A 26,615-nucleotide genomic window follows, 5' to 3' on the forward strand; every position below is an offset into this window, starting at 1 on the left:
GCCGATTTTTAAAAAACATACCTTATTTTATTCGAAACTGAATATTCTTTAAATTTTTATAAACAAATTTATTTGACTTTTAAGAAAAAAATTAAAATATCGGTCCACAAAGTTTTCAAATTTGACTTGCTTTTATTATTAAATATTAGATTAAACCGTATATATTTTTAAACAAATTTTTAAATAAATTTTTGTTGTGAATTAAAAAATGTTTCACTTGCTCAAATCGCAAGAAAATTGTAGAATTTACTCAATTTTACAGTAACTACTTAACGCTCCATACATTTTTCATAAAGACACCTAAAATTATGCAACGAAATAAACTGAAAATCAAACATGTAGAAGTATGTGTGTAATAGATAGAATTATGACAAGCTTTAGTAAAAATGTAATAACTTTTAGAGTTTTCGACCGATTTTTAAAGACAATAGCTTATTTTATTCAAAACAGAATATGCTTTAAATATTTATAAACAAATTTATTTCACTTCTAACAAAAAATTTAAAATAGCGGACCTCAAAGTTGAAATAATAAATTACTATCACTCTGCACACTATTTCACACCTAAATATATGCTACGAAATAAAACAGAAAATCAAAAATATTAAAGTATGTATGTATTTGTATAAAAGTCACTGTGTATGTAAATTTATGATCAGCTTTGGTAAAAGTTTAATCCCAGCTAGCATTTGAAATATTATTTGAAGATGCCGATTATTTTGCGACTCTTTTTTTAATCGTCCAGACGATTTTTGAAGTAAAAAAACACTTTACTCTTCAAAATGTTGCTTTTGCGAGTCATTTTGACGATTGTTAAACAAGTTAAGTTATATAACTTATGTAGTTCTCAACAGATTTTAATAAAAAATGTGTTATTTTATTCAAAACAGAATATTGTTTTAAACTTTGTGATTAAATATATTTTTCTTAAAAAAAAATTAAAAAAACGGACCTGAAAGTTGAAATTCCCAAAAATAATAGAAAAACGACTAAAAATTTTTAAAATAGTTATGAGTCATGACTAATTTCAGAAATAGGTATCAAATTTATTTAGACTTAAAAAGCTACGTTCTTCTTAATCATAAAAGAGTTTTAACATATTAAATCATCTAAAAACTTACTTAGTTACACTGTCTTAAGCTCACAAATTAACCTAATTTGTTTGAGAGTGTAGAAGTGGCACTTTTCCCTTTTACTTCTTATCCACATTTCGCAATATTTAACCTTCTTGAAACCATTATCCTAAGCAACTTGTCTGAAAATATTTTTTTCCAGTTTTATCAACTTTGACTAATTTTTCTAATTAAATTTTCTATTAAAGGATATATAATTTTATACAAATTTTTAAAGAATTTTTTGTTGTGAATTCAAAAATAATTTACTTTTTTAAATCATTTGAAAATTGTAGAATTTATTCAACTTTACTCTAACTACTCAAAACTCCCTACAATTTTCATAGCGACACCTAAAAATATGCTACAAAATCAAGCATATTAAAGTATGGGTGTATGTATATGAAACATTTATGTAGCTGTAGTAAAAATGTAATAACTTTTAAAGTTTTCAATAAATTTTAATAAAAATTTGTTATTTTATTCAAAATTAAATATTCTTTAAATGTTTATAAAAAATACAATTGCTTTCAAAGAAAAAAATTAAATTATCGAACCTTAAAATTTAAAAATCGAAAAAGAAAATACAAACAAATCAAATATGTTAGGAAAAATATAACTAATTTAGAAAGTTTATATTTAATTTATATAGAATTGAAAAGCTTTGTCCTTTTTTAATTAAAAAGTCTAAATATATATTAAATGATCTAAAACTGACACAGTTTCAAAGCTCGCTTATCACATTGCATTCCTTTCTTAAAAGAAATGTTTCTTGTGAATTCAAAAATAGTTTACTTTTTTAAATCAGTTGGAAATTGTAGAATTTATTCAACTTTACTCTAACTAGTACTTAACACTCCCTACAATTTTCATAGCGACACCTAAAAATATGCTACGAAATCGAACATGTTGGAATATGGGTGTATGTATATGAAGCATTTATGATTAGCTTTAGTAAAAATGTAATAACTTCCAAAGTTTTCATTCGATTTTAATAAAAAAAATGTTATTTTATTCATAATTGAATATTCTTTAAATATTTATACAAAATATATTTGCTTTCAAAGAAAAAAATTAAACTATCGAACCTCAAAGTTGAGAAATCGAAAAAAAAGGTAAACGTATAAAAATTTTAAGAAAATCATAAATAATTTCGAAACTTAATATTAAAATTATATAGAATTAAAATGCTACCTTCTTCTTTTTAATTAAAAACTCTAAATATGTTAAATTATCTAAAACTACCAAAGTTCTAGGTATAAGAGATGATATAAAATTGTTCCCATGATCGTTTATTACATTTCTTTCCTTTCTTAAAACACAATATATTTTTTCATTGACATTTCTCTCTCCTTCCGTTATATGATGTTCCCTTTCTCCTTTAAAATATAGTTGTGCAGCATTGTTTACTTTCCTTGAAACCACTGTCCTTTTGCATCTTGTCACAGAAACTTATAATTGAAATTTTTACATGCTTCCCTTAATACGCCCGACTCTCATCTTTTATTATTTTATTATCAACTTAAAGTTTAAAATTTATTAATATCTAAGCAAAATAAAGAAGAAAAAGTAAGAACTCCTCAGCTAAACTAATTTAAACAGTCATGAATTTTTATGCAAATTCTTTAACAACCAAAATGAAATAAACAAACAAAACTTGGTCTGTCTACGGATGCTAACAATAGGGCAAAAAAAAGAGGAAGTAAAAACACACTCATACAACAAACAAACACTCACACATACAGTTATAATTTTTGTTCAAAAAATATGGTCATAAATCTTAAGGGCAAGTAAACATACCAATAGACAGACAGTCATTTGCTCGAAGTGAAGACACCGAAATAATACCACATACAGGCATATGTAAACATCCATTTACACTAGCAAACAAGCAAGCTGCTTACACTACCCTGAATTCAAACTAAACTAAATATAAAGGAATATATTTACATTTATTTTAAATTTAAACTAGTGTGAGCATGTTGATTGTTCGTTGCTGTACGTAAGTGCAAACTGTTGTGATGTGTTAATACTTACATGCTCTCATAAGAAAATCAAGTTAAAGTGTTTGTATCTTCAAGCTTTGGAAATGTACAAGCTTCTTAAGGAAGCTGCTACTTGGTTTGTATTATTTCCGGTTTCCGTTACTCTTCCTATACATTCTTTTCTTTTTACAAACTCTTATTGTGCAATTCATACGCACACAACTTGTATTTTTAAGTTTTTGCTGCTGCCTCTCCCTCTCTCTCTTTCTCTTTATCTGTCTTATTAGATTTTTCACAATCAGTGAGTAAATTTACATAATTTGTCAATTGTTTTCAATTTGCTAAAACAACAATTTTACTTTTAATTGTTTTTTCCTTAGTTGCTTTATGAGACTTGTTTTTAATATGATTTTAAATGGTTTTTTCTCAAGTTCTCCCTTTTCGGTTACAACTACTTAAGTTTTGCATAACAAACTTTTTTGTTACTTTTTTATGCAGTTGGGGGAATTGAGTTAACAAATAAGAATAACAACTAGAAACTCATTCATTGTGTTTTTTTTTAAACAACAATTAATAGTGATTTATAGGATTTTAATAGAGGTGGGTAGAATAAGAATAAGATTTTTAATTTTTATTATTTTAAATGATGGAGTATTCAAGTGTAACTTAAAACTTATTAGAGACCATTGGGGAAACGCATTGTAATCTGTATTGGTAGTATGATATAAAGAAATGTAACTTCTAATGGCCCCATATGTGAACAAGGTAATCTACAAGGTTAGAAACGGTTTTTTTGGAAATAATTCGCGTTTTACAACAAAAAATTACTTTGGATTTCATTAGTCAAATGTACCTTTTTTGTCGATTTCAAAACCGATTCCGACACTGATTGGATTCTATGACAACCCCGTATGTAAAATTTTTAATGAAAAGCGTGTAAATTTCATGATTAGGTTTGAGTAAAAAATTCAAAACCACAAAGCACCGATCCTTGAAAAAGTTCCATATTTGTATAACCCCTTATGTTTCTTAAATACTTACAAAGTCTTTTTTACTATCACACAGTAAATAAAGTCACAGTAGGCACTTTTCTAAAAACTCAGTTTTTGGAACACATTTTCCCCGTTTTAGGAATTTCAAAATAAAAAATATAAAAAATTATAATGCCATTGATTTAACACTTGGATCTATATTAGTTCCAAATTTTGTTATGATATCTTTAACCGTTAACATTTCACATTAATTCAAATTTTATATTTTTCTTCATGGAAAATCATCATATTATAATACTTTTACGTCCAAAAAATTTGTAAAATATTTAATTTTACTAAAATATCAATCTTCAAGTCCTAAGATTTTCACCAATATCAAATACATACTTATAAAACCTATATTTACTATTCTGAAGCTCCACAAACCTAACCCCCTTTCAAAAAATTTAACGTTTTTGATATTGTTTGAAATAATACTTTCAATATCACAGTGCAACACGAAAAAATATAACCTATACGGACACCACTACGTGATAAAATACCAAAGTTTTGCCCAAAGTCATGCATTTTTTTATGGGCCCCCAAAGGCCTCGGTGTCATTTTTGGAAAAAATTTATCATTTTCTCAAGCTCATATTTTGCAAACCGTTCGGAATTTTTATTTACTCTTGTAGCTCTTGTCATAAAGAACAAAAATTGTGAACATACAAAATCAAAAAACTTAATTTTCAAGATCAAAATCGCAAAAAAAAATTAAAAAATTAGATTCTTTTTACCTTTTTCCCCTGTTCAGGTATATAGGTAACTACTAAAATGTATCTAAGATCTCAATAAACGACTTTCGAGAAAAACTTGTATTTTAAAATAAAAATTTTAAATATTTTTAGGTGAATAAAACTTAATTTTTATACCCTTCACCTTCGTAAGAAGTGTATATATAAGTTTGTCATTCCGTTTGTAATTTCTACATTTTTCATTTTCGACCCTATAAAGTATATATATTCTGGATCCTTATAGATAGCGGAGTCGATTAAGCCATGTCCGCCTGTCTGTCTGTTGAAATCAATTTTCTGAAGACCCCAGATATCTTCGGGATCCAAATCTTCAATAATTCTGTCAGACATTCTTTTGACAAGTTTGCTATTATCAAAATCGGTCCATAAATAACGGAGATATGAGCAAAAAACTGGGACAACCTCGATTTTTTACCTATTCGATCTATATATGGATTACTAAGTCATTAATATAGACAATATGGATATCTAATGATAGACATTTCAAAGTCCATTTCAACGATGTAGATAAGGCTATAGTAAGTTGGACCTACAATGGCTCAAAATCGGAAAAAATATTTTTTAATCCGAATTTTTTTCATCAAAAAATTTTTTTGTCATAAATTTTTTTCATCAAAAAATTTTTTTGTCATAAATTTTTTTAAAAAAAAAATAGTTTTGTCATAAATTTTTTTAAAAAAAAATTTTTTTTAATTTTTTTTTTTTTAAAATTTCGAAAAAAAAATTTAATTTTTTTTACCTAAAAATATTTAAAAAAATTTATTTTAAAGTATAATTTGGTGATGGGTATATAAGATTCGGCACGGCCGAATATAGATCTCTTACTTGTTATTTCGAAAATCGTTTTTTAAAATTTTTCTTTTTTTTGATTTTTTTTTAATTTTTAAAATTTTTTATTTAATTTATTAGTGAATGTGGGCCGATTGTCTCGATTTTAAATAGCAACCGAACCGGAAGAATTCACGATATATTGATGTATGAATTATGTATGTAAGTTATTTGGGGGCTACGGACAGTTGATTTCAATATACTTTGTGGTGTTGCCACTCATGGTGAAGGGTATAATAATGGACGAAGTATGTGAACATACTAGAAAATAGAAGAACTCATAATTTTTATGGTATTTCTGAAATATTAAAGCTTATTTTTGCATGTTTTTAAAGAATATATTACTTTGAATAAAACAAAAAAATTATAAAAGTTATTAATATTTTTTGAGGAGTTTATAAAGATAAATGAGGGGAGCTGGCAAACAAAACTAGCCACACCTTTTTAAAAAAAAATTAAAAAACAATTTGGAAAATTTTTTTTTTTAAATTAAAAATAAATTTTGTTTAAATAATATTTAAATAAAAAAATATATATTTTTAATTCTAATTTGGTGAAGTGTATATAAGATACCCGAATATAGCTCTCTTAATTGTTTTAAAGTAGGATAGAACTGGCTTTGAATGAAAATACCAAAATATTTTTGTTTTTTTTTATTTTTTTAAATATTATTATTTAAACAAAATTATTTTTTTTTAAATTGTTTTTAATTTTAAAAAAAAAAATTCCAAATTGTTTTTTAAAAAAGTTTTTTCTAATTTTTTTTTTTAAATTTTTTATTAATTTTTAAAAAAAAAATTTGGAAAAAAAAGAATTTGATGAAAAAAAAAATTCGGGTTAAAAATATTTTTCCCGATTTTGACCCATTGTAGGTCCAACTTACTATTTTTCAACATAATTTCGCATATTAGGGTATTCAATCGTTTAAACGTTAATCGGTTAACCGATTAATTTTGGTCGGTTAACTGTTCGAATAATTTAAAATTGAAGATTTTCAAATAACAAATAAATCGATTAATTTGTGTCGATTTAATGAAATTCCTTTTTTGCACTTTATATAGAAATACAGTTTAAAAGACACACATTTTTTTTCTTAACTCGTGAACATTTCCTTCTAGCAATAGTTTTTTGAAGTATTGTACGAAAATTGAAACTAAGGAATTTCGAAATGACCTTTTTTGTAGAATGTTTCTATGATGGACGACATGGTAATAGACGAAACTGAAGAAGACATTACTGAAACGAGTCTTTTATCAGTACTTGACGAAACTAATAAAGTATTCAAAATCTAAAAAAATCCAAAAATAACTCCAATGGTATGATGGAGGATTGTATATGCTTAGAGAAAACTAAAAATAGAACTGAGAAATTGAATATTCCTTACTTTCGATTTCTACAATCAGTCAGAGAGAGTTTTGTCAAGTCAAGTTTTATTAAAAAGTAAAAAAAAAATCGTTTTAAAAAAAGCATTTAAATTATATTCATTTTTTAAAAAATTATTTCAGAAGATTCACTATTTATTGTTTTATTATATTTATATATTTAGATTCCCTATATATGGTTTTTATGTTTTTGTTTTTTTTTATTAACAAAATGCTTATTTCCCCTTTCAATATAAATTTAAAATACAAATTATTCGGTTAATCGAATAATAAAAAATTAATCGATTATTAACCAATTAAATCTAAACCCCGATTAATAATTTGCTCGATTAACCGATTAAACCAGGAACCCGATTAATTGATACCCTAGCTGTTATACAAATAAATGAGCCTTATGAAATTAACAGTTTTGGGTTACTTTATAAATTTTTTCAATCACTGCCTTATCGATGCTTGTAACAGTTTAATTTTAATTAATTTAAAATAACACCCTAATGTTTCAACCTGGCAACTTCTAAAAAGTAAAATTTTTTAAACTCTACGCTTTATAATGGAGTTTCACCACTGTAATGTAGAGTAAACACTATCTCCGCCTTCAACCTAGCATATTTAATTTAAGTGTAGACATTTACCTTAATTTGTTGGGAGTGGTAATGCAGGTTACACTGTTTTACCGTGGTGTAGTATATAATGTAGAATCGATGTTTTTAACTTTTTTCGAATTTTGTGGAGAGTTGCGTCGAATTAGGGTGGCAATTGGTATACAATTCTAAGCTGAATAAATATAGTTAATCCTTGTATCATGGACTCTGAAATTTGGAAATGAGTTTACCAAGGAATCAAGTTTTTTTTGGTGAAAAAAAATTGTAATTAAGGGCCTCATTTTCTAAAACGAAACGTTTGGAAACGTAAGGAAATTGTATAATTGTGAAGAATACTGGGAAAAGGGTTTAAAAATTTAATATTTTCCATATATTTTTATTTTATCGTTTATCGTTTGGTTTAATAAAATTAGACCCTAAATATTAATTTCCGTAGTAGTGAATTAAAACGAAATCCTTAATAATACAGAATTATCTTTCTAACTAGATAAAAACACAAAAATCGAAAGAAAACTGTTCAAGTTATATTAAAATTTAAATCTGCAATCGAATTACTCTTCATTCGTGATCGAATAAGCTTTCGTTTCAAACAGATTTCAAGATTTCTTGTTCGATATCGCATGCCATAATCTCAAAAGAGAAAATTGCTATAAATTTTACTCAAATTAGAACGAATTTTATAATTCGGCCATCGGACTTTCGGCAAAATATTCAATTTTTTAAAACCGGTTGGTATTTAAAATCAGTTTTTTCAAATCATTCCCACGACAGCCGGTTCTACTCACCTGAATGACCCGAGTTCACTCTGCCAAGAGCTGTCAACTCAGCCCTTACTCAAATTAGAAAGAATTTTATAATTCGGCCCTCGGACTTTCGGCAAAAACCCGGTTGGTGTTTAAAATCAGGTTTTTTCATAGAATAACTAACCATTGTTAACTACATTTATTTACATCATTCCCACGACAGCCGGTTCTACGCACCGGAATGACCAGAGTTCAATCGGCCAAGGGCTGTCAACTCAGCAACAACTGCTGCTCAACAACAACAACAACATTTATTTACATACAACCTATCTAATAAAATAATTTAACTGCAATTGCTTTATTTGTTTTTTACTTAATTTTTTCTTTATTTTATTTTATTTTTCTAAAATAATAGTTTTATTTTATGTTTTAATAACTTAAAAACTAAATGAACTAAATGTTTAAGTATATTTTTTTATTCATGCTGTTAAAAATATTAATTAATATTAAAATTATAATATACAAACTATTAAAACCTAAGAACTTGACTGATTTCATAGAAATTTTCATTTTGTTTTAGCAAAATAAAAAATTTGTTAAATTCAATTTAAAGCTTAAAAATTAAATTAAAATATAATAAAATTTTATAATTTTTCATTACAAATAAAAAAATTAAGGAAACTTTTTATAAATTTTGTATAAAAAGGTAAATAATTTCAACAAGGCACATTTATAATTTTGTTACAAAATCGAATATTTTGAAAAGGGAATAAAAATAAAAAAAGAAAAGTAATGTAATGTAATAAATATAAATATTAAGAAAATTAAAAATTAAAGAGCATCATATAAAACTTAAAAACTATTTATTAGAAATTGAAAGTTTAGAGAAGTTTAGTTAGATGTTTTAAAGAACATGTTTGAAATTTGAAATATTTTATATACATGTTTTTAGGTTTATATTATTTATTGATTTATTGTAAATTGAAAATGTATGCTAAATTTTTACAAGCTAAAAATCGGGATCATAATCACGTGCATAACGTGATGATCGGCCATTCGTTTGATTATTGTAGGTGTACATTTGATGGGCATCCGCAAATGCATCCGGATACTGATGTCCATACAGTGACTGTTGATGATGCTGTTGGTGTTGATGGTGCTGCGGCTGCTGCTGTGAGTGGTTGGAGTATTGTGAGTGAGGATGATGTTTAAGAGATCTTTGCAGTGAGTCACCCTTTTGGGAGGAGTAATTATTTTGCGAATCATAATAGTAGTCACCTTGCTGACGTGTTGAACGCCAACTGTCGTAGATATTCGAGCCGCTGCTGTCGTTCATGGAGTTGGTGAAGCGCTGGAAAATGGAGGAGAGCGTAATTATTTAATAATTTATCTTCAAATTCATTTTATTAAAAACTAGTCAAGTTTCAAAATGTTTCCCAATCATTTTCATACATAGAGTAATGAATTAAATAGCTTTGTAATATTAAAGAATTAAGCCTATGAATTAATTCGTAACAAATGCTTTAATATAACGAATAAAGTATCAAATTTGATCTGATTTGATTTTTAAAATTTAATTAAGTATTAATTCTTTCGAACCTTCGAAGGTGGACACAAAGAGAACATTTACAAAAAAAACTCGCGAATTTTCTCGAATTTTCACATTTTTTACTAACCTTTGGTTTAATAGGTTGTTTTGTATCATTCCAGGCATCATCTATATTATAGAAATCATCTACCCCATAATTATCCGCACCGCCCATGTGATTGATTTTCAGCTCATTCAACATGTCATTGGTCAAGGGTATGGGAGTCTTTTTAGCACGATTCTGGCGATTTAGTAACTAGAAAAAAAAACAAAATAAATACAAATTAATATAATTCCAACACTCCGTTTATCTCCTTTCTAACTTACCACAGTTATACCAAATATAACCACAAAAACCAGGGAACCCACTCCTATGACTATAACCACTATAGCCCATTGGGGTATTAACAAATCTTCCTCGGCAAATTCCACATTGGGCGTCAAGGGTTTGGGTATGACTTTACATTAAACAAAAATTAATAAAGCTTAACTTTTACAAAACAGAAATATAAAGTATTTTACCTGAGAAATCTGTGGCCACTGGATCTATAAGATATTTACCCATTAGGAAGGTTTCTTTGACTAGTTTTTCCTCTTTGATATCTTGATAACTGCTGTCCTCCTCATTGTCGGTTTCATTTTCGGTTTCCGGTTTGTGTGGCAATATGGGTTGGGCGGTTAAAGCATCATGGAAGAGTTTTTTAATTTCCAAGGTATTAACATCCTGGGTTATATTGGCCAATTCTACATAGTAGTCCACCAAAACACTGCCTTTACTAAAACTATCTATACGCACTTTTTTATACCAATTACTCAATTTAGGGGCCGAGGAGTAGACTTCATTTAACTATAATAAATAAGAAATATGATTAATTTATTGTCTAAATATTAATAAAACCAGATCAACTTACTTGTGCCTCTACTTCCCTTGCCAAATTCTTCCATTCATCTGTATTATGATCCAATAACTCTGGCTTCCAGGATACTCCATCTATAATCTTAATGGTGGCTGCCAAATCACAATCAGCTGTACAGAAGCCAGGTTTAGTGGGCTTGGGTGTGGTAGTGGTGGTTGTTGTGGTGGTAGTGGTTGTAGTAGTTGTAGAGGTGGAGGATAACAGTAAATCTTCAAAGTTAATGGTGGCTGCCTTGGCTTGTTCCAATAACTTTTCTATGGATATGGGTGTGGTGGAGGGTGTAGGCCAGCCGGTAAATTCTGTGGTGGCTCTAGTAGGAGGACCTTTTCTCACAACTACTGCTGGTGAGCCTCCAAAGCCCCCCATATTCTCTCCCGAATCAATTTGGGATCTGGGTGTAGTTAAGCGTTGAGCTCCCAAACGTTTGTGTATACCCTTAGGGAAGACCACTTTGAAGCCTGAGCCAGCGGCAGCCGAAGAATTGCTATTAGCTTCCTCAGCCGGCTTTTGTGTAGTAGTTGAGGTAGTGCTGGTAGAAGTTGACGCCGGATGTTTGGGTTTTTCATCTTCCGAGCTATCAAGCTTGAAACCAGGAGGCAACAAAGAAGCCACTTCTTTAAATTCAATTTTCTTTAAAATATCCACTGGATCTTTTTCCTTATCATCGGAAGGCTTATAACCCTTAGGCAAGAGCTGGGAGATATCTATAGCCTCTGGTTCCAATTTAGGCAAAGGTTTTCTGGTTGTCCTTAACTTATAACCATGAGGCAGGAATTTGGTTATATCATCTGGTTCTGCAGCTGTAACCCCAGCCAATGATTGCTTATTCTCTTCGGATTTCTTGTTATTGTCCTCCTGCTCCTCCTTGTTAGTGGGCGTGGTGGGTGTGGTTATTTTATAACCTGGTGGTAAAAATTTGGATATATCATCTACCAAAGTAACCGCAGGTTTGGCTGTGGTAGCCTTGTCTTTATAATCTTTGGGCAGCAATTTATCGAGGTTATCATCAAACTTGATTTTGCTTAGAATACTGTGTAAATCGTTTTTGGGACTTTCGGTGGACGCTGGCGGTTTATAGCCCTTGGGCAATAAACCAGCCAAAGAAACATCTTGTGCTTGTGGGGTGTTTTTAAAGGATCTGCCTATGGTGGAATTTCTTAGGGGTTTTTTGAATTCATGCACCTCTTGCTCGGGTTTCTTGGTGGTCGTAGTTATCTTACGATTCTTATACGAGGTTCTTTTAAAGCCATCAGGCAGTAAACTGGCCAATTCATCCATTTCGGTTTCATCGATATGATGTACTTTGACTTTGGGAGCTGGTGTTGCATCGAAATTGTGTACCCTTACCTTGGGAGCTGGTGTTGTCTTGTGCTGGAACTTGCGTATATTGGGAGCAAATCTATTGCCGGATGTGGAAGTGGTGGAGGGTGTTGAAACTCCCATTTGACTGATTATGGGATATTTGCCAGCCAATAAGCCACTGGATAACTCTGATTGTACCCTATCCAATTTGTCTATGATGCTCTCGGTGGAGGAGGAGACCTGTGAGGAGGTAGTGTTTTCAGTAGTCGATTCTGTTTGTGCTGTAGTATTCTCCTCCATTTCACTACTTTCATTGGTTTGTTCCGAAGCTGAGTCTTGTTTGTTTTTATTGGCCTTGGCTTTGGCATTGTGTTCCAATTCGGATAACGACTTCTTGGATTCATCTTGTTGTATGGCCGGGAAGGGTAAAAAGCGAGCTCCATTTATACTTCTGCTAGTCTGTATAGAAGCTACCACTATATAGCCCTCAGTGGTATTAATCAAACCTTCTTCACTGATGGCTTTAGGAGTGGGTGTTGTAGGCCCCTCAATTTCCTCCGAGGCCTCATCAGAAGCTGGTGAAACTTTGTGTTCGGTAAATATGGCTTCTTCTTCCATGGACAGTGTTGTAGAACGTGGGGTAACGGGCGAGGGAAAGGCGGTGGAACCATTAACCACACTCTTGGTGGTGACCACCGAAATAACTTCTCTATCTAAGATCAAGGGACTGGGTTCTAAGGTCGTGGTAGAAGTGGTGGTAAAGGAATCATCAATATGTTCCGAACTATGAGCTGAACCTTCATGTTCCTCCTCATGCTCCTCCTCATCTTCCTCATCATCACCACTCTCCTCATCCCCACTTTCTTCCTCATAGTCCTCTTCATCATAATCCGCACTAGACTCTTCATCATGCTGATGTTCATCCTTTTCACCCGAAGACTCAGTGGTGGTCATTAAAACTGTGGCTGTTATTTTATCTGTTTCAGCTTCAGCCTGTGATTCAGTAGTGGTTATCACTTGAGGCTCCTCTTGCTTGTTAGTGGTAGTAGTAGGTTCTGTTACTGGCATAACGGTGGCTTTCAAACCTTCTTCATGCTCCTCATCCTCATGATATTCTTCATCCTGTTGCAGAGGCTTTTCAGTGGTATGAGCCACATCCTCTAGAGAGTGCTGGGTATTGGTTTCTTTGCTACCACTTTCTGTATCTTGATGTTCTTCTTGGGAATATTCATCGGAATAATTTTCACCACCTTCTTCATCGTTGTCTTCGGATTTTTGAGTTTCTTCACTTTGCGAAGCATTGGCGGAATTCTGAGCCACTACTTCCTCTTGGTGTTCTTTTGAATTTGTTGGCACTTTAAAGGTGGTGGCAGAAATTTCTGTTGACTTGGCTAAGCTATCTATAGCTGTGGGTTTCACTTCTGCCTCTTGCAGTTGCAGTTTTTCTAAAACTGGCTCCTTTACTTGAGCTCGGTTTAGTTTATTATCCAACTGTTCGTGGGTTTCCTCATATTCATCACTCAAACCTCCACTTTCTTTTTGTGTAACAAAAGGCAATTGTGGCCTAAAAGGTGTAGAGGAAGCGGAAACCTGTTGCTTTAGCAATTTATCTTTGAGAGGTAATTTCACTCTGCCTTGTTTAACCTGATAGTTCTTTAGAGGTTTATTTTGTTGTATAGGCTCATTTACCTCACGACTGATGAAGGCGGGACGGCGATTGTTGGTTTTCACAGTGAGTCTACTTAGTTCGGGATTATTGGACTGTGTGGTGGTTTGTGTTGCTGGTCTAAAACCTCCTGAGGATAGATTTTGTGATCTGCCGCCAAAACGATTGTACCGGCGACTGGTGCTTGGATATTCGGTAGTTGAAGTGGAGGTTGTAGTTGTGGTGGCTGAACTGGGTTGAAAACGATTTCTGGTGTTACGGAAGGGAACCTGTTGTTGTTGTGTTTGTGGTCCTACGGGAGCATCCAAGTTTGTGTAGCTATTGGCTGCAGGGCGATTACGATTGGAACTGGGCGAGAAACCACCACCATTGCCAAAAGGTCTAGCCACGGAATTGCCAAAGCCGGTTGAGGCCGACAAACGGTTTGAGGTTGCGGGTTTATCCACCTGTAAAGAAGAGAAGGAGAGTAAGGGTATTTAGTGAAAATATGATTTTTTTGGGGTAAATAATTAAAACAGTAAAAGTTTTTAATAATTTTTAGGTATATGACTTAAAAAGCGGGATTTCTTTTATTTTGAAACATTTTGTGCCTCTTTCCTCCCTCCCATAACCTATTTTTCTTAGTTCTAACACAATGCTTTGCATGAGTAAGGGTCATCATCTAAGTGGTGGTCCAAGAAGAAAAAAATACACGATTGTTGCATGTGTAAACAATGTGTAATATAGGTAAATAAGAAAAAATTAAGGTTTATAATGAAATCATTATAAAAACAAGTAAGAGAGAACTTCACCAATTATACTTCAAAATTAAAATTTAAAATATTTTTAGGTAAACAAAATTTTGTTCTACCAAAGTAGTTTTTTTAATTTTTTGGAAAAAACTTTTTTCGAATTGTTTTTTTTTAATTTAAATTTTTTTTTTTAAATTTAAAAATATTTTTTTTTTAATATTTAGCGAAAAAAAACATTTGTTGAAAAAAAAAAAATTCGGGTTAAAATTTTTTTCCGATTTTGACCCATTGTAGGTCCGACTTACAATGTCTTATATACGTCGTTGCAAAGGTCTTTGAAATATCTATCATTAGATATCCATATTGTCTATATTAATGACTTAGTAATCCAGATATAGGTCAAAAATCGAGGTTGTCCTGGTTTTTTCTTATATCTCAGCCATTTGTCGACCGATTTTCTCGATTTTAAATAGCAACCGAGCCGGAAGAATTCCGGAGATATTGATGTATGAATCGTGTATGTAAGTTATTTGGGGGCTTCGGAAAGTTGATTTCAACAGACAGACAGACGGACATGGCTTAATCGACTCCGCTATCTATAAGGATCCAGAATATATATACTTTATAGAAAATTATACTGTGGAAATTGCAAACGGAATGGCAAACTTATGTATACCCTTCTCACGATGGTGAAGGATATAATAAGTATGAAATCAAACAAATTTAGAAGAAAATTAATTGTTTACATGTGTAAACAATTTAAAAAAATCAAGAAAAATTATATTTACATTCATAACTTTTATAAAAATTCAAAATGGATAAAATTTACATGAACTTTACTTGTGTAAACAATCATTTAAAATATGTAAATAATATAAAAATGAGGTAAATTATGCCAAAAAATTATAAAATAAACATTTACATGAGTAAACAATGAAAAAAAATCACGCAAAATAAAATTTACAATCAAATTTATATAGAAACTTAAAATATAAAAAATGTATGTAAATTTTACGTGTGTAAAAAATCATGTAAAATATGTAATCATAGAAAAAGTCTGGTAAATAGTCTAAAGAATATTAAAAAATTTTAAATCTAGAGAATTTAAGTAGAAAATTGAATTGTTTACAAGTGTAAACAGCTATGTAAAAAATGTAAATAATGTTGAAAACTAGGTAAAATTATAAAAAAAAGTTATAATAAATGATCAATTGAAAATAACTGAGTTTAACTGAATTTTACATGTGTAAACAAATAAAGATCACCTTCAATTGTTTACACGTGTAAAGAATTATAGAACTTTCGCTAAATAATGTTTAAATTCATAATTGATAAAGAAACCAAAAATAAATACAATTTACATGAACTTTACTTGTGTAAACAATCATGTTAAATATGTAAATAATGTAAAAACGAGGTAATTTATGTCAAACAAACAAACAATGAAAAAATCTTGCAAAATAATAATTACATTCATACTTTATATAGATACAGAAAATATAAAAAATTTATGTAAATGTTACGTGTGTAAACAATCATGTAAATTATGTAATTAATGAAAAGACCTGGTAAATAATCTATAGAATATGTATTAAAAAAGGTTTAATCTAGAGAATTTAAGGAGAAAATTGAATTGTTTACATATGTAAACAATTGTGTAAAAAATGTAAATAATGTAGAAAACTAGGTAAAAATATAAAAAAAGTTATAATAAATGATAAATTGAAAATAACTGAGTTTAACTGAATTTTTACATGTGTAAACAATTATGTAGAAAATGTAAACAACGTAGTAAACAAAGAAAGCAAGTAAGAAAAATATAAATTATTAATTAACACAAAAAATTTAATTTAAAATAAATAAAATTTACATGAATTTTACACAAGTAACAATCATGTACAATATGTAAATAAGATAAATACTAGGTAAATTATGCCAAAAATTAATAAAATATACATTTACATGGGTAAACAATTAAAAACATTACCCAAAATATTAATTACCTTCAGACTTTATATAGAAACTCAAAATATAAAAAAAATTTAAGTAAATTTTAAGTGTGTAAACAATCATGTAAAATACGTAATTAATGAAAAAGTCTGGTAAATAATCTAAAGAATATTAAAAAAGGTTAAATCTAATGAAATTAAGGAGAAAATTTAATTGTTTACATATGTAAACAATTATGTAAAAAATGTAAATAATGTAGAAAACGAGGTAACTATTTAAAAAATAGTTATAATAAATGATAAATTGAAAATAACTGAGCGTTGCTAAATTTTTACATGTGTAAACAATTATGTCGAAAATGTAAACAACGAAGTAAAAATAGAAAACAAGTAATAAAATATAAATTATTTATTAGCACAAAAAATTTAAATAAATAAGGATCTTTAAATTACCTTTATTTGTTTACACGTGTAAAGAATTATATAACTTTCGCTAAATAAAAATAAATAAAAACACCAAATAGATAAAATTTACATAAACTTTACTTTGTAAACAATCATGTAAAATGTGTAAATAATGTAAAAACGAGGTAAATTATGCCAAAAAATAATTTGGCACACATTTACATGAGTAAACAATGAAAACAAATCACGCAAAATAATAATTATAGGTTTATATTGAAATTTAAAATATAACAAATTTATGTATGTAAATTTTACGTGTGTAAAAAATCATGTAAAATATGTGATTAATGAAAAAGTCTGGTAAATAATCTAAAGAATATTAAAAAAGGTTAAATCTAATGAAATTAAGGAGAAAATTGAATTGTTTACATGTGTAAACAGCAATGTAAATAATGTAGAAAACTAGGCAAAAACTCAAAAAAGTTTAAATAAATGATCAATAGAAAATAACTGAATTCTGTTGAATTTTTACATGTGCAAACAATTATGTAAAAAATGTAAATAATGTAGAAAACGAGGTAAAAATATTAAAAAGTTATAATAAATGATCAATTGAAAAAAAGAGTTTTACTAAATTTTTACATGTTTAAACAATTATGTAGAAAATGTAAAGAACGAAGTAAACAATGAAAACTGAAACAAAAACTAAATTATTTATTAGCAAAAAATTTTAAAGTTCTCTAAATTACTTTCAATTGTTTACATGTGTAAAAAATTTTACAACTGCTGTTAAATAATATTTACATTCATAATTGTTATAGAAACTAAAAATACATAAAATTTACATTCATTTTACACATGTAAACAATAATGTAAAATATGTAATAATAAAAATATGGCTGAAAAAGAAGTATTCTACAATATATTGAATTGTTTACGTGTGTAAACAATTAAAAAATATTACTATTTAACCAGTTTCTCTATAACTTATTAACAATTGCCAATTTATCAATAATTTAGCTTTACTTCAAGTAAACATTAACCCAATTTTACTTAAAATCAGACTAATTATAAGCAACATTAAAAAAAACACAACTATTTCACCCAATAACAATCTCCCCAATTACCTATATTGTTGTATTAATAAACAATATCAAGCCCTTTTTTGGGATTAAACTCAATAATAACTGCAATTGTTTAACAATTTCTCATTAAATTCCAATTCCATTACACAAATACAAGAAATATGTTACAAACTTTAGCTACAATACACCTGCCTCAGGCTAGATACTCTTAGATTTACAACATGCTGAGTGGTAGTCTGCTCCCACAACTGCACTACATAAAATTTATAGAAATCAATACACAAACAATTCATTAATAATAATAAAACCAAAATCAAAGCAAAATATGAAATACAATTTTGAACAAATCATTTATTTTTATAATTTAGCTTTCAAACCCAACATAAATTGTATCAATCTAAGAAAATGAAAGTAAACAACGAATATTTGACCAAAACGCTTTTAAACGCCACAAAACTATCAAAATTGCATAACAAGAGCGTTAAAGCATCATGGTTAAAATTATAAAAAAAATAAAAATAAAAATAAACAACTACAACATTAACCAGAAATATATAGCAACCAACATGAAATTAAAACTGAACTGAACAAGAAATGTTAGTTTTTTTTTTTGAAAAGAAAAAAAAGTAAACCAAACCAAAATCCTACAAACACCTCAAACCAGACTTAGTCTGTTGGAAAAAAAATCACTTTTTAGCTGAAAAATTGGAGCACCAAGTAGCAAAGAGGCCCCCTAAAACCACTAACAACATTAAACAAAAACAAAACAAAAATTAAATCTATAACTAAACAAATACTCAGAAGTTAATGTTGTTAACAACGAACTAAATATTTGGTTTATTACTTTTTCTTCATAGTCCACTAAAGCGCAATAAAATAAAGGCGTTCAATACACATTTGGTCGGTTACATTAAAGTTTGTAAATCACAACAATAGTGGTGAGAGAAATTATAGTAAAGGTTATAAAAAATATTTCCAATTAAAGGAGGGTATAAGAAAATCAATATTGAATAGGAAAATATATAAATTTCTTTTTTGGTGAGGTTGCCAAGTGATCAGTCACTAATGTCTGATCACTTAGCTGACTCCAATTTATATATTTTAGGTCATTTGACCCGTATTTGCTCTTAGTAGTGCAGAAGACAATTGTCACTTAAGTGTCTCTAAGTAATCTAGAGTGTAGTCAATGCTTATTTTGTTATGCACTTTTTTGTGAGTGTATAAATTATTTGGGAGCTTCGGATAGTTGATTTCAACAGACAGAAGGTCATGCAGACATGGGAATATCTGTCTATAATCATCCAGAATATATATAATTAATGAGATCGCATAGGAAAAATATGGATATTACAAAACGGAATAATAAAACTTTTATATACACTTGACAATAATCATGGTGAAGGGTATTAAAAAAATACAAAATTATTTAGTTTTAAACAATTTCTACAAGTGCAAATATTTAAGCAAAAAATAGCAAAAGAAAAAGTCTAAAAATTTTCAAAAGTTAGAGAGAAATTTAATTGTATGCACGAGTTAATAATTGATAAATAAAAAAATTACAAAGTTTTAATTGAATATAAATTATATCAAGATTGTATAATTGCTATGTGAGTAATGTTAAATATGTTAATAATAAGAAATTGGAGCAAACAATCTAAAATTTGTAATAATAAGCTAAAGTGATCTAAATGAAATTGTGTTGTTTACTCGGGTAAACAATTAAAAATCTACTATGTGGTAATAAAAGTCTTAAAAACTTTTAACAGAATTTAAAATTAATTTAGTTAAACATAACTTTAACAAATGTAAACATTGAAGTAAATAATGTAAAATAAGTAAAATACTTAAATCAAAAACAAAGTTCATGAAATTTTAAGAATTCTAAGAGAAATTTAATTGTTTACACAAGTAAATAATAAAACTATGCAGCGAATTATTTTTAATATTTAAAAATATCAATTCAATTTTAAATCCCAGAACTTTACTTAATTTTTACATATGTAAACAATAATGGAAAATATATGAATAATGGAAATAAGGTAAATATTTATAAAAATATATAAAATAAGCCAGAAAGGAGAGGTATCTAAAAGAGATTGGATTGGAGACAAGGGTAAACAATTAAAAATGGAATAAAATTGTTTAAATTATTACTGAAATTCAAAATTATTCGGTTTACACAATTATACCACTGAAAAAATTTAAAAAAAGTAAACAACGTCATGTAAATTGAATTGTTTACAGGGGTAAACAATTAAATTATTATGGCAGATATTTAGTTTATTCACAATTGTTATTAAAACTCATAATAGAAAAATCTCAAGTAATGTTTACACATGTAAACAATAATGTAAAATATGTAAATAATGACAAATTGTAGTAAATTGCCAAAAAATGTATACAATGAAATGAAAACATTTTACATTATTTACACATGTAATGAATAAGGTAAACTATGTAAATTATTAAAAACGAAATTAATTATCGAATATCACAAAACAATACAATGCAATGTAACGTTCAAATCAGATATTTTCTACTCTTTGACTCATGTAAACAATAAGGTAAAAATGTAAAATATGTTAAAAATATATTAAACAAAACCAGAAAAATTATAAAAAAAGATACGAAATAAAATAAATTAATTCAAATTTGATTTTTCATTATTTACACATGTAAACAAAAATGTAAAATATGTAAATAATTAAAAAACAGGGCCAATTAATGAATATTAAAATAGCAAAATTAAGTGGTTAAAAATATATAAATTATACCTTAATTTTACATATGTAAACAATAATTTAAAAACTTTTTTACTATGTAAAAAATACAAAAATAAAGGAAGTTATCAAAAACATAAAACAATAAATTTAAGGCTAACGGAATAGCTAAATCTTAAATTGTTTACACATGTAAAAAATAATGATATAAATGTAAAATATGTGTAAATAATTTAAAAATGGAGCTATTTTTTTAACAAATTATAAAATAAAGCAAAGTATTCAATCTTTAAAATGTTTAGGTTTTTTACACATGTAAACAATTGTGTAAAATATGTAAATAATTCAATAATTGGACTATTTAAAGAGAAATTACTACAAGTAAATGAAAGTCTTCAAATTTAATACATTTTTAATTGTTTTACATGTGTAAACCACAAGGTAAATAATGTAAAATATGTTAATAATTAAACTGAGCACAATATTATCGAAAAAAAAAATAATGAAAAGAAATGAATGGAAGATAGACATTCCAAATATTTCTAATAAGTGTAAACAATAAGGTAAACAATTGAAATTAGGTGTAAATATTGAAATAATCGAGAGAATAAAAAAATGAAAGAGCGTTTAAAAAAGCAACAAATTTTACACATGTAAACAATAAAGTTCCAAATTTAAGTATGTGTAAATAATTGAAATACGAAGTAAATTACACAGAAAAATAAAATAATAGAAAATGAAATTCAAAACTAAAAATAACTTTTACACGTGTAAACAAAAAGGAAAACAATTTGAAATATATGTAAATAATTAAAATGCTAGGTCAATAATCGAAGAAATAAACCAATGCAAAAAGGGCGTTCAAAAAAGAAAATTTTTTAATTTTTTTACACATGTAAACAAAAAGGTAAAAATGTAAAATAAGTGTAAATAATTAAAATACGGGGTAAATTATCAAGAGTAATTAAACAATATAAAAAATACAGACATTTTAATTGTTTACATATGTAAACAAAATGGTAAATAATGTAAAATATAAAAATAATTAAAAACTGTTCAAATAAAGAATAAAACTATTACAACCTAGTAAAGCCGTTCAAAATAGATACATTTTAAATATATTACACATGTAACCAATAAGGTATGTAAAGTAAGTGTAAATAATTGAATTACAAGGTCAGTTATTGAAAAATCGTAAAATAGTGGAGTTCAAAAAAGCTAATTTTAAAATGATTTACACTAAGGTAAAATATATAAAATATATGTTGTAAATAATTAAATGAAATGTAAATTATGGTCAAAAATAATTTGATGAAATGAACACATTCAATATAGTTAAAATTAATATATTTTACTGGTGTAAACTAAAAGGTAAATAATGTAAATAATTAAAAAAAACGGGGTAAATTAGCGTAAATATTGATAATAATAAATAAAGGTAAATTTAAAATGTTTAGCACATGTAAACAATAAGGTAAAATATGTAAAGTAGTTGTAAATAATTGCAATACTAGGTAAATTATATAGAAAATTTAAAAAATGGAAAGAAGACGTTCAAAATAGAAACATTTTAAATTCTTTACATGTGTAAACTAAATGGTAATAAGTAAATAATCTAAAAATGAAGTAAATTAGCGATAAAATGTAAAATTTTTCGAATTTGAAAGCCTTCATTACTTTTCATTGCTAATTTAGTGTGTTTTTAAATTTTTTACTTGTTTACACACGTAAACAATTTAAAAACGAAGTAAATTAGCGATAAAATAATAAAAAGAAATGAAGGCATTCAAATTCAAACATTTTTACATTTATTATGCAAGTAAATAATGAGGGTATTCATTTAAAAAATGGAAAATTAAACTCTGACTTTTTACACTTTTACACAAACAAAAACAAGAAAAAACAAGTAAGAAAGTATGGTCGGTCAAGCCCGACCATATAATACCCTACACTAAGTAAAAGAGCAAAAACATTTTTCTTTTAAAATTTCAATAATTTATATTTTTGAGTGATTTTCGGAAGTGGACCTTATATGGGGGCTATGACCAATTATGGACCGATCACCATGAAATTAGGTCGTGTGATTTATGTCTATATTAAAGTTTACTATGTTGAATTTTGTGAGTATACCAACATTTTTAAGCGATTTATGCACGTTAAAGTGATTTTCGGAAGCGGGTCTATATGGGAGCTATGACTAATTATGGACCGATCGTAACAAAATTTGGTGACATGAATTTTGTATACATAAAACTTATTTGGAGTGCAATCTGTTGATATACATTTATAAATTAAACATTTATGACCGAAAAAGTCCAATTTCGGAAGGACATTTGTATGGGGGCTATGTGAAATAATGGACCGATTTCAGCCAGTTTCAATAGGCTTGGTCCTTAGGCCGAAAAAGTAATACGTACCAAATTTGATCGAAATTGTGATCTGTACTCTGCGCACAAGGTTTACAATGACAGCCAGCCAGCCAACCAGACGGACCGACATCGTTTAATCGACTCAGAAAGTGATTCTAAGTCGATCGGTGTACTTTAAGGTGGGTGCTAGACTAATATTTTTGGGCGTTACAAACATCTGCACAAACGCATAATACCCTCCCCACTATAATGGTGTAGGGTATAAAAATTCAGAAAAAATTTTTATTTTTTTGATGGAATTTTGTTCATGTTTTTGTTGTGTAAAAGTGTAAAAAAAATCAGAGTGTTATTTTCCCATTTTTTTGAAATGAATACACTTAATATTTTACATGTGTAAACAATACGGTAAATAATGTAAAATATGTAAATAACTAAAAAATATGGCGAATTAGCTAAAAAATAATAAAATTAAATAATGGCGTTCATTAGACAAATTTTAAACTTTTTACACATGTAAACAATAAGGTAAAATATGTAAAATTACATCTAAATTTTATGTAAAAATAAACATTTTAACCCAACTTTCTGAATATCTCTATTGAACTGATCAAAGTGTTATTACAAGGAGTTATTTTGAATTAGATTCCTTTTTTTTCTCACCCAACTGTTGTTTGTACTTTATTTTATTTATTTTAAAAAACATATTAATTTAAAAAAAACTTGTTTATGCTTTTAAAATACTTTTATTAATATGTATTACTACATGAATTATTGAAGTTGTAATCAATTTATTAAAAAACTACAACCAGGTTTTGCAATTATTTTTTTTACCAAAATTTTGCAATAAATTATTAATGAATTTATATTAAATTAAAAAAAAATTTCAATATATGTTTTGCCAACAACAAAACATTACAAAATTCTTAAGAAAACAAAAACATAAATTTTTGCAAAAAAAAAAAATTAAGAAAAAAACAACAATAATATGAAACAATTGTTGCAAATATTATGAAACACAACATTCCCACGTAAAAAACCTTTAGACTGATTGTGTTTTTGTAGTTAGTGGTGGTGGTGGTATCATTAACATTTTACTCTACATTTGTATTCGCACATTTGAGTTCACTTACGTTATTTTTTTTCGCTTTTTGTTGTTGTTAAGGTTTGGGTATATTTAATTAGTGGTTTCAATTCAATTTTTATTTCTTTTTTTGGAGCACTACACTTCATTTGTAATTCATATAAATTTCATGGATTTCTAATACTTCACACAGTTAACATGGTTAGAAAGATATATATAGAGACATCAGAGACAGACATACAGACAGAGACATAAATACCCATAGATATGTGGTAATTTGTAAGATAAACTATTGTCTTAAGCTCTTCAAATACAATACAGACATGTTTGAATGCCTGTAATGTGGGGCTATGATGGGAGTGACATTGTATAAAAAAAAAATATCCAAACTAAAATAAATCATATACATTTTAAATACCACAGAAAGCAGCAACAACATAAAAACCTCTATCACGTGTTGTAATATTCAAACAACAAATTGATGAGTGTCTTGCATTTTTTTTTTTGGTTTCAAATACCAGAAACTACAATATGTAGACAACTAAAAATTAAGTTCAGTATTAACAGCAAAAAAAAAACTGGAAAAAATGGGTGTTAGTTTGTTGAAATATATTTCCCTTACAGGCATGATTATGCATTTTTCATTATATATTCCTGGCAAGGTTAGTTAGTCTATGCAGTTATTTATTTTACATTTTTTTTTTAAATTCATTTATCATAAACCAATGTGTGTTAAATTGTTTTTTAATTTAACTTACCGTTGGTTCATTGAAATGCTGCAGAAATTGTGTCTGTTGGTGTGGCACATTCACTCGTTGTGGCACAAAACCGTTGGTTTGTGTAAAACTACTGCTACTGGGCTTGAACGACTTGGAACGTGTATAAGTATTGACGGATGCGGCACCAGTTGCTGAGCCTGGCACGCCAAAGGGACGGGGTGAGATGTCATAGTAGTCATTGTTGCGAGTGTTCTGAAAGGGAGAAATAAACAGAAATGTTTTATCAATTGTCAAAAAAATGCTAATTAATAACAAGAAATACAAAAAAATCACTAAAATCCCTAAATTAATATTTTTAGGTAAAAGTAGAATTTTAAGCTTAAATAAAACTGTTTTAAATTTTTGTACTTTTAAAAAAGTATTAAAAAAAAGTATATACTTTAGCAATTTTGTGAACCCTTTTTTAAAAAAGTACCAAAGAGTAGGTACTTGTCCCAAAAAATTACATTTATAATTTTAATAGTAGTGAACCAGAACTTTTATTTTAGAATTAGTACTTTTTTAAAACAAGTTCCTTTTCAAAATATTTTTTAGTAAAACGCTTAAAAATAAAACAATTATATAAAAAATTTAAAAAAAAATTGATTTTAAAACAAAATGTTGTAATTTTTAAAAAGTTTTTGGTCCTTTTTATATTTTTTTAAATTCAGGAACTTTTAGAAAAAATAACAAAAAATTAATGTTATTAATTTCTAGTAGAAAAAAGAGTACTTTTATTAAGAAAAAAGTGCCACAAAGTACTTTTCAAAAAATTGTTTTTATAGCTTTATAAATAATCACCACAAATCTTTTAATTTTACCCATAAATGTTTTATAGAAAACAGTAAAAGTTTCCAAAAATTACATTTATAATTTTAATAGGAATGAACCAAAATTATTATTTTAGAATTTTAGTACTTTTTAGTACTAAAATAGCTTTTATATAAAACAATTATATAAAAAATTAAAAAAAATAGTTTTTAAAACAAAATATTTTTAAAAAGTACCAAAAAGTACTTTTTGGAATATAATTTTATCATAAAATACTTTTTAAAATTCAGAATTTTTTAGAAAAAGTAGCAAAAAACGAAACTTTGTTTTACAATTTTAGTACTCTTTTTAAAAAAGTACTTTATCAAAATCATGTCGTAAGCTACAGATGTGGATAATATTTATTTTGGAAAAAAATATTTGATAGCTTTTAAAAACTAACAGAAAATACTTTTTTAAACTCGGGATATTTTAGAAAAAGCAGCAAAAAACAACTTTAGTACCAAAAGTATTCCAGAAAGTACTTTCTTAAACTTAATTATACATTTTATTTTATTAAAAAAAGTACTAAAATTTTTTTCTTACAAACAATTTCAGGCGAAATGGAACAAATTTTGTATGGAAAATCTGCTTTATAAAACTTTTATAAAATTAAAAATTGAATGAATAAGGGGGTAAAAATAACCGATACTTTATAGTTTAAGTACTTTTTCAAAAAAGTGCCTGAAATAAGTATTTCAGCATATTGGGTGGAAATATTATAAAAGAAATTATTGGGTATCCATGGCGCTAAGTCAATTCTCTATATTTGGTGGGAACAAAAGGTTGCTATCTAT

General features: G+C 27.6%; 1 protein-coding gene across 1 annotated transcript in view; it reads right to left on the reverse strand.

The window, feature by feature from the left end:
- Positions 1 to 8,794: 8,794 nt before the first annotated feature.
- LOC135961798 (mucin-2) overlaps positions 8,795 to 26,615 on the reverse strand; it is an 85,242-nt gene continuing 67,421 nt past the window's right edge. The window contains exons 3-8 of the mRNA XM_065513392.1: positions 25,009 to 25,221; positions 10,937 to 14,356; positions 10,548 to 10,872; positions 10,353 to 10,483; positions 10,114 to 10,281; positions 8,795 to 9,788 (exon numbers count right to left, since the gene is read on the reverse strand). Coding sequence (XP_065369464.1) covers positions 9,447 to 9,788; positions 10,114 to 10,281; positions 10,353 to 10,483; positions 10,548 to 10,872; positions 10,937 to 14,356; positions 25,009 to 25,221 — 4,599 coding nt within the window. The 3' untranslated portion in view covers positions 8,795 to 9,446. The remainder of the gene's footprint in view (positions 9,789 to 10,113; positions 10,282 to 10,352; positions 10,484 to 10,547; positions 10,873 to 10,936; positions 14,357 to 25,008; positions 25,222 to 26,615) is intronic.

This window comes from Calliphora vicina, chromosome 5 (genome assembly GCF_958450345.1).
Source record: "Calliphora vicina chromosome 5, idCalVici1.1, whole genome shotgun sequence".
NCBI classification, from domain to species: Eukaryota; Metazoa; Arthropoda; class Insecta; order Diptera; family Calliphoridae; genus Calliphora; species Calliphora vicina.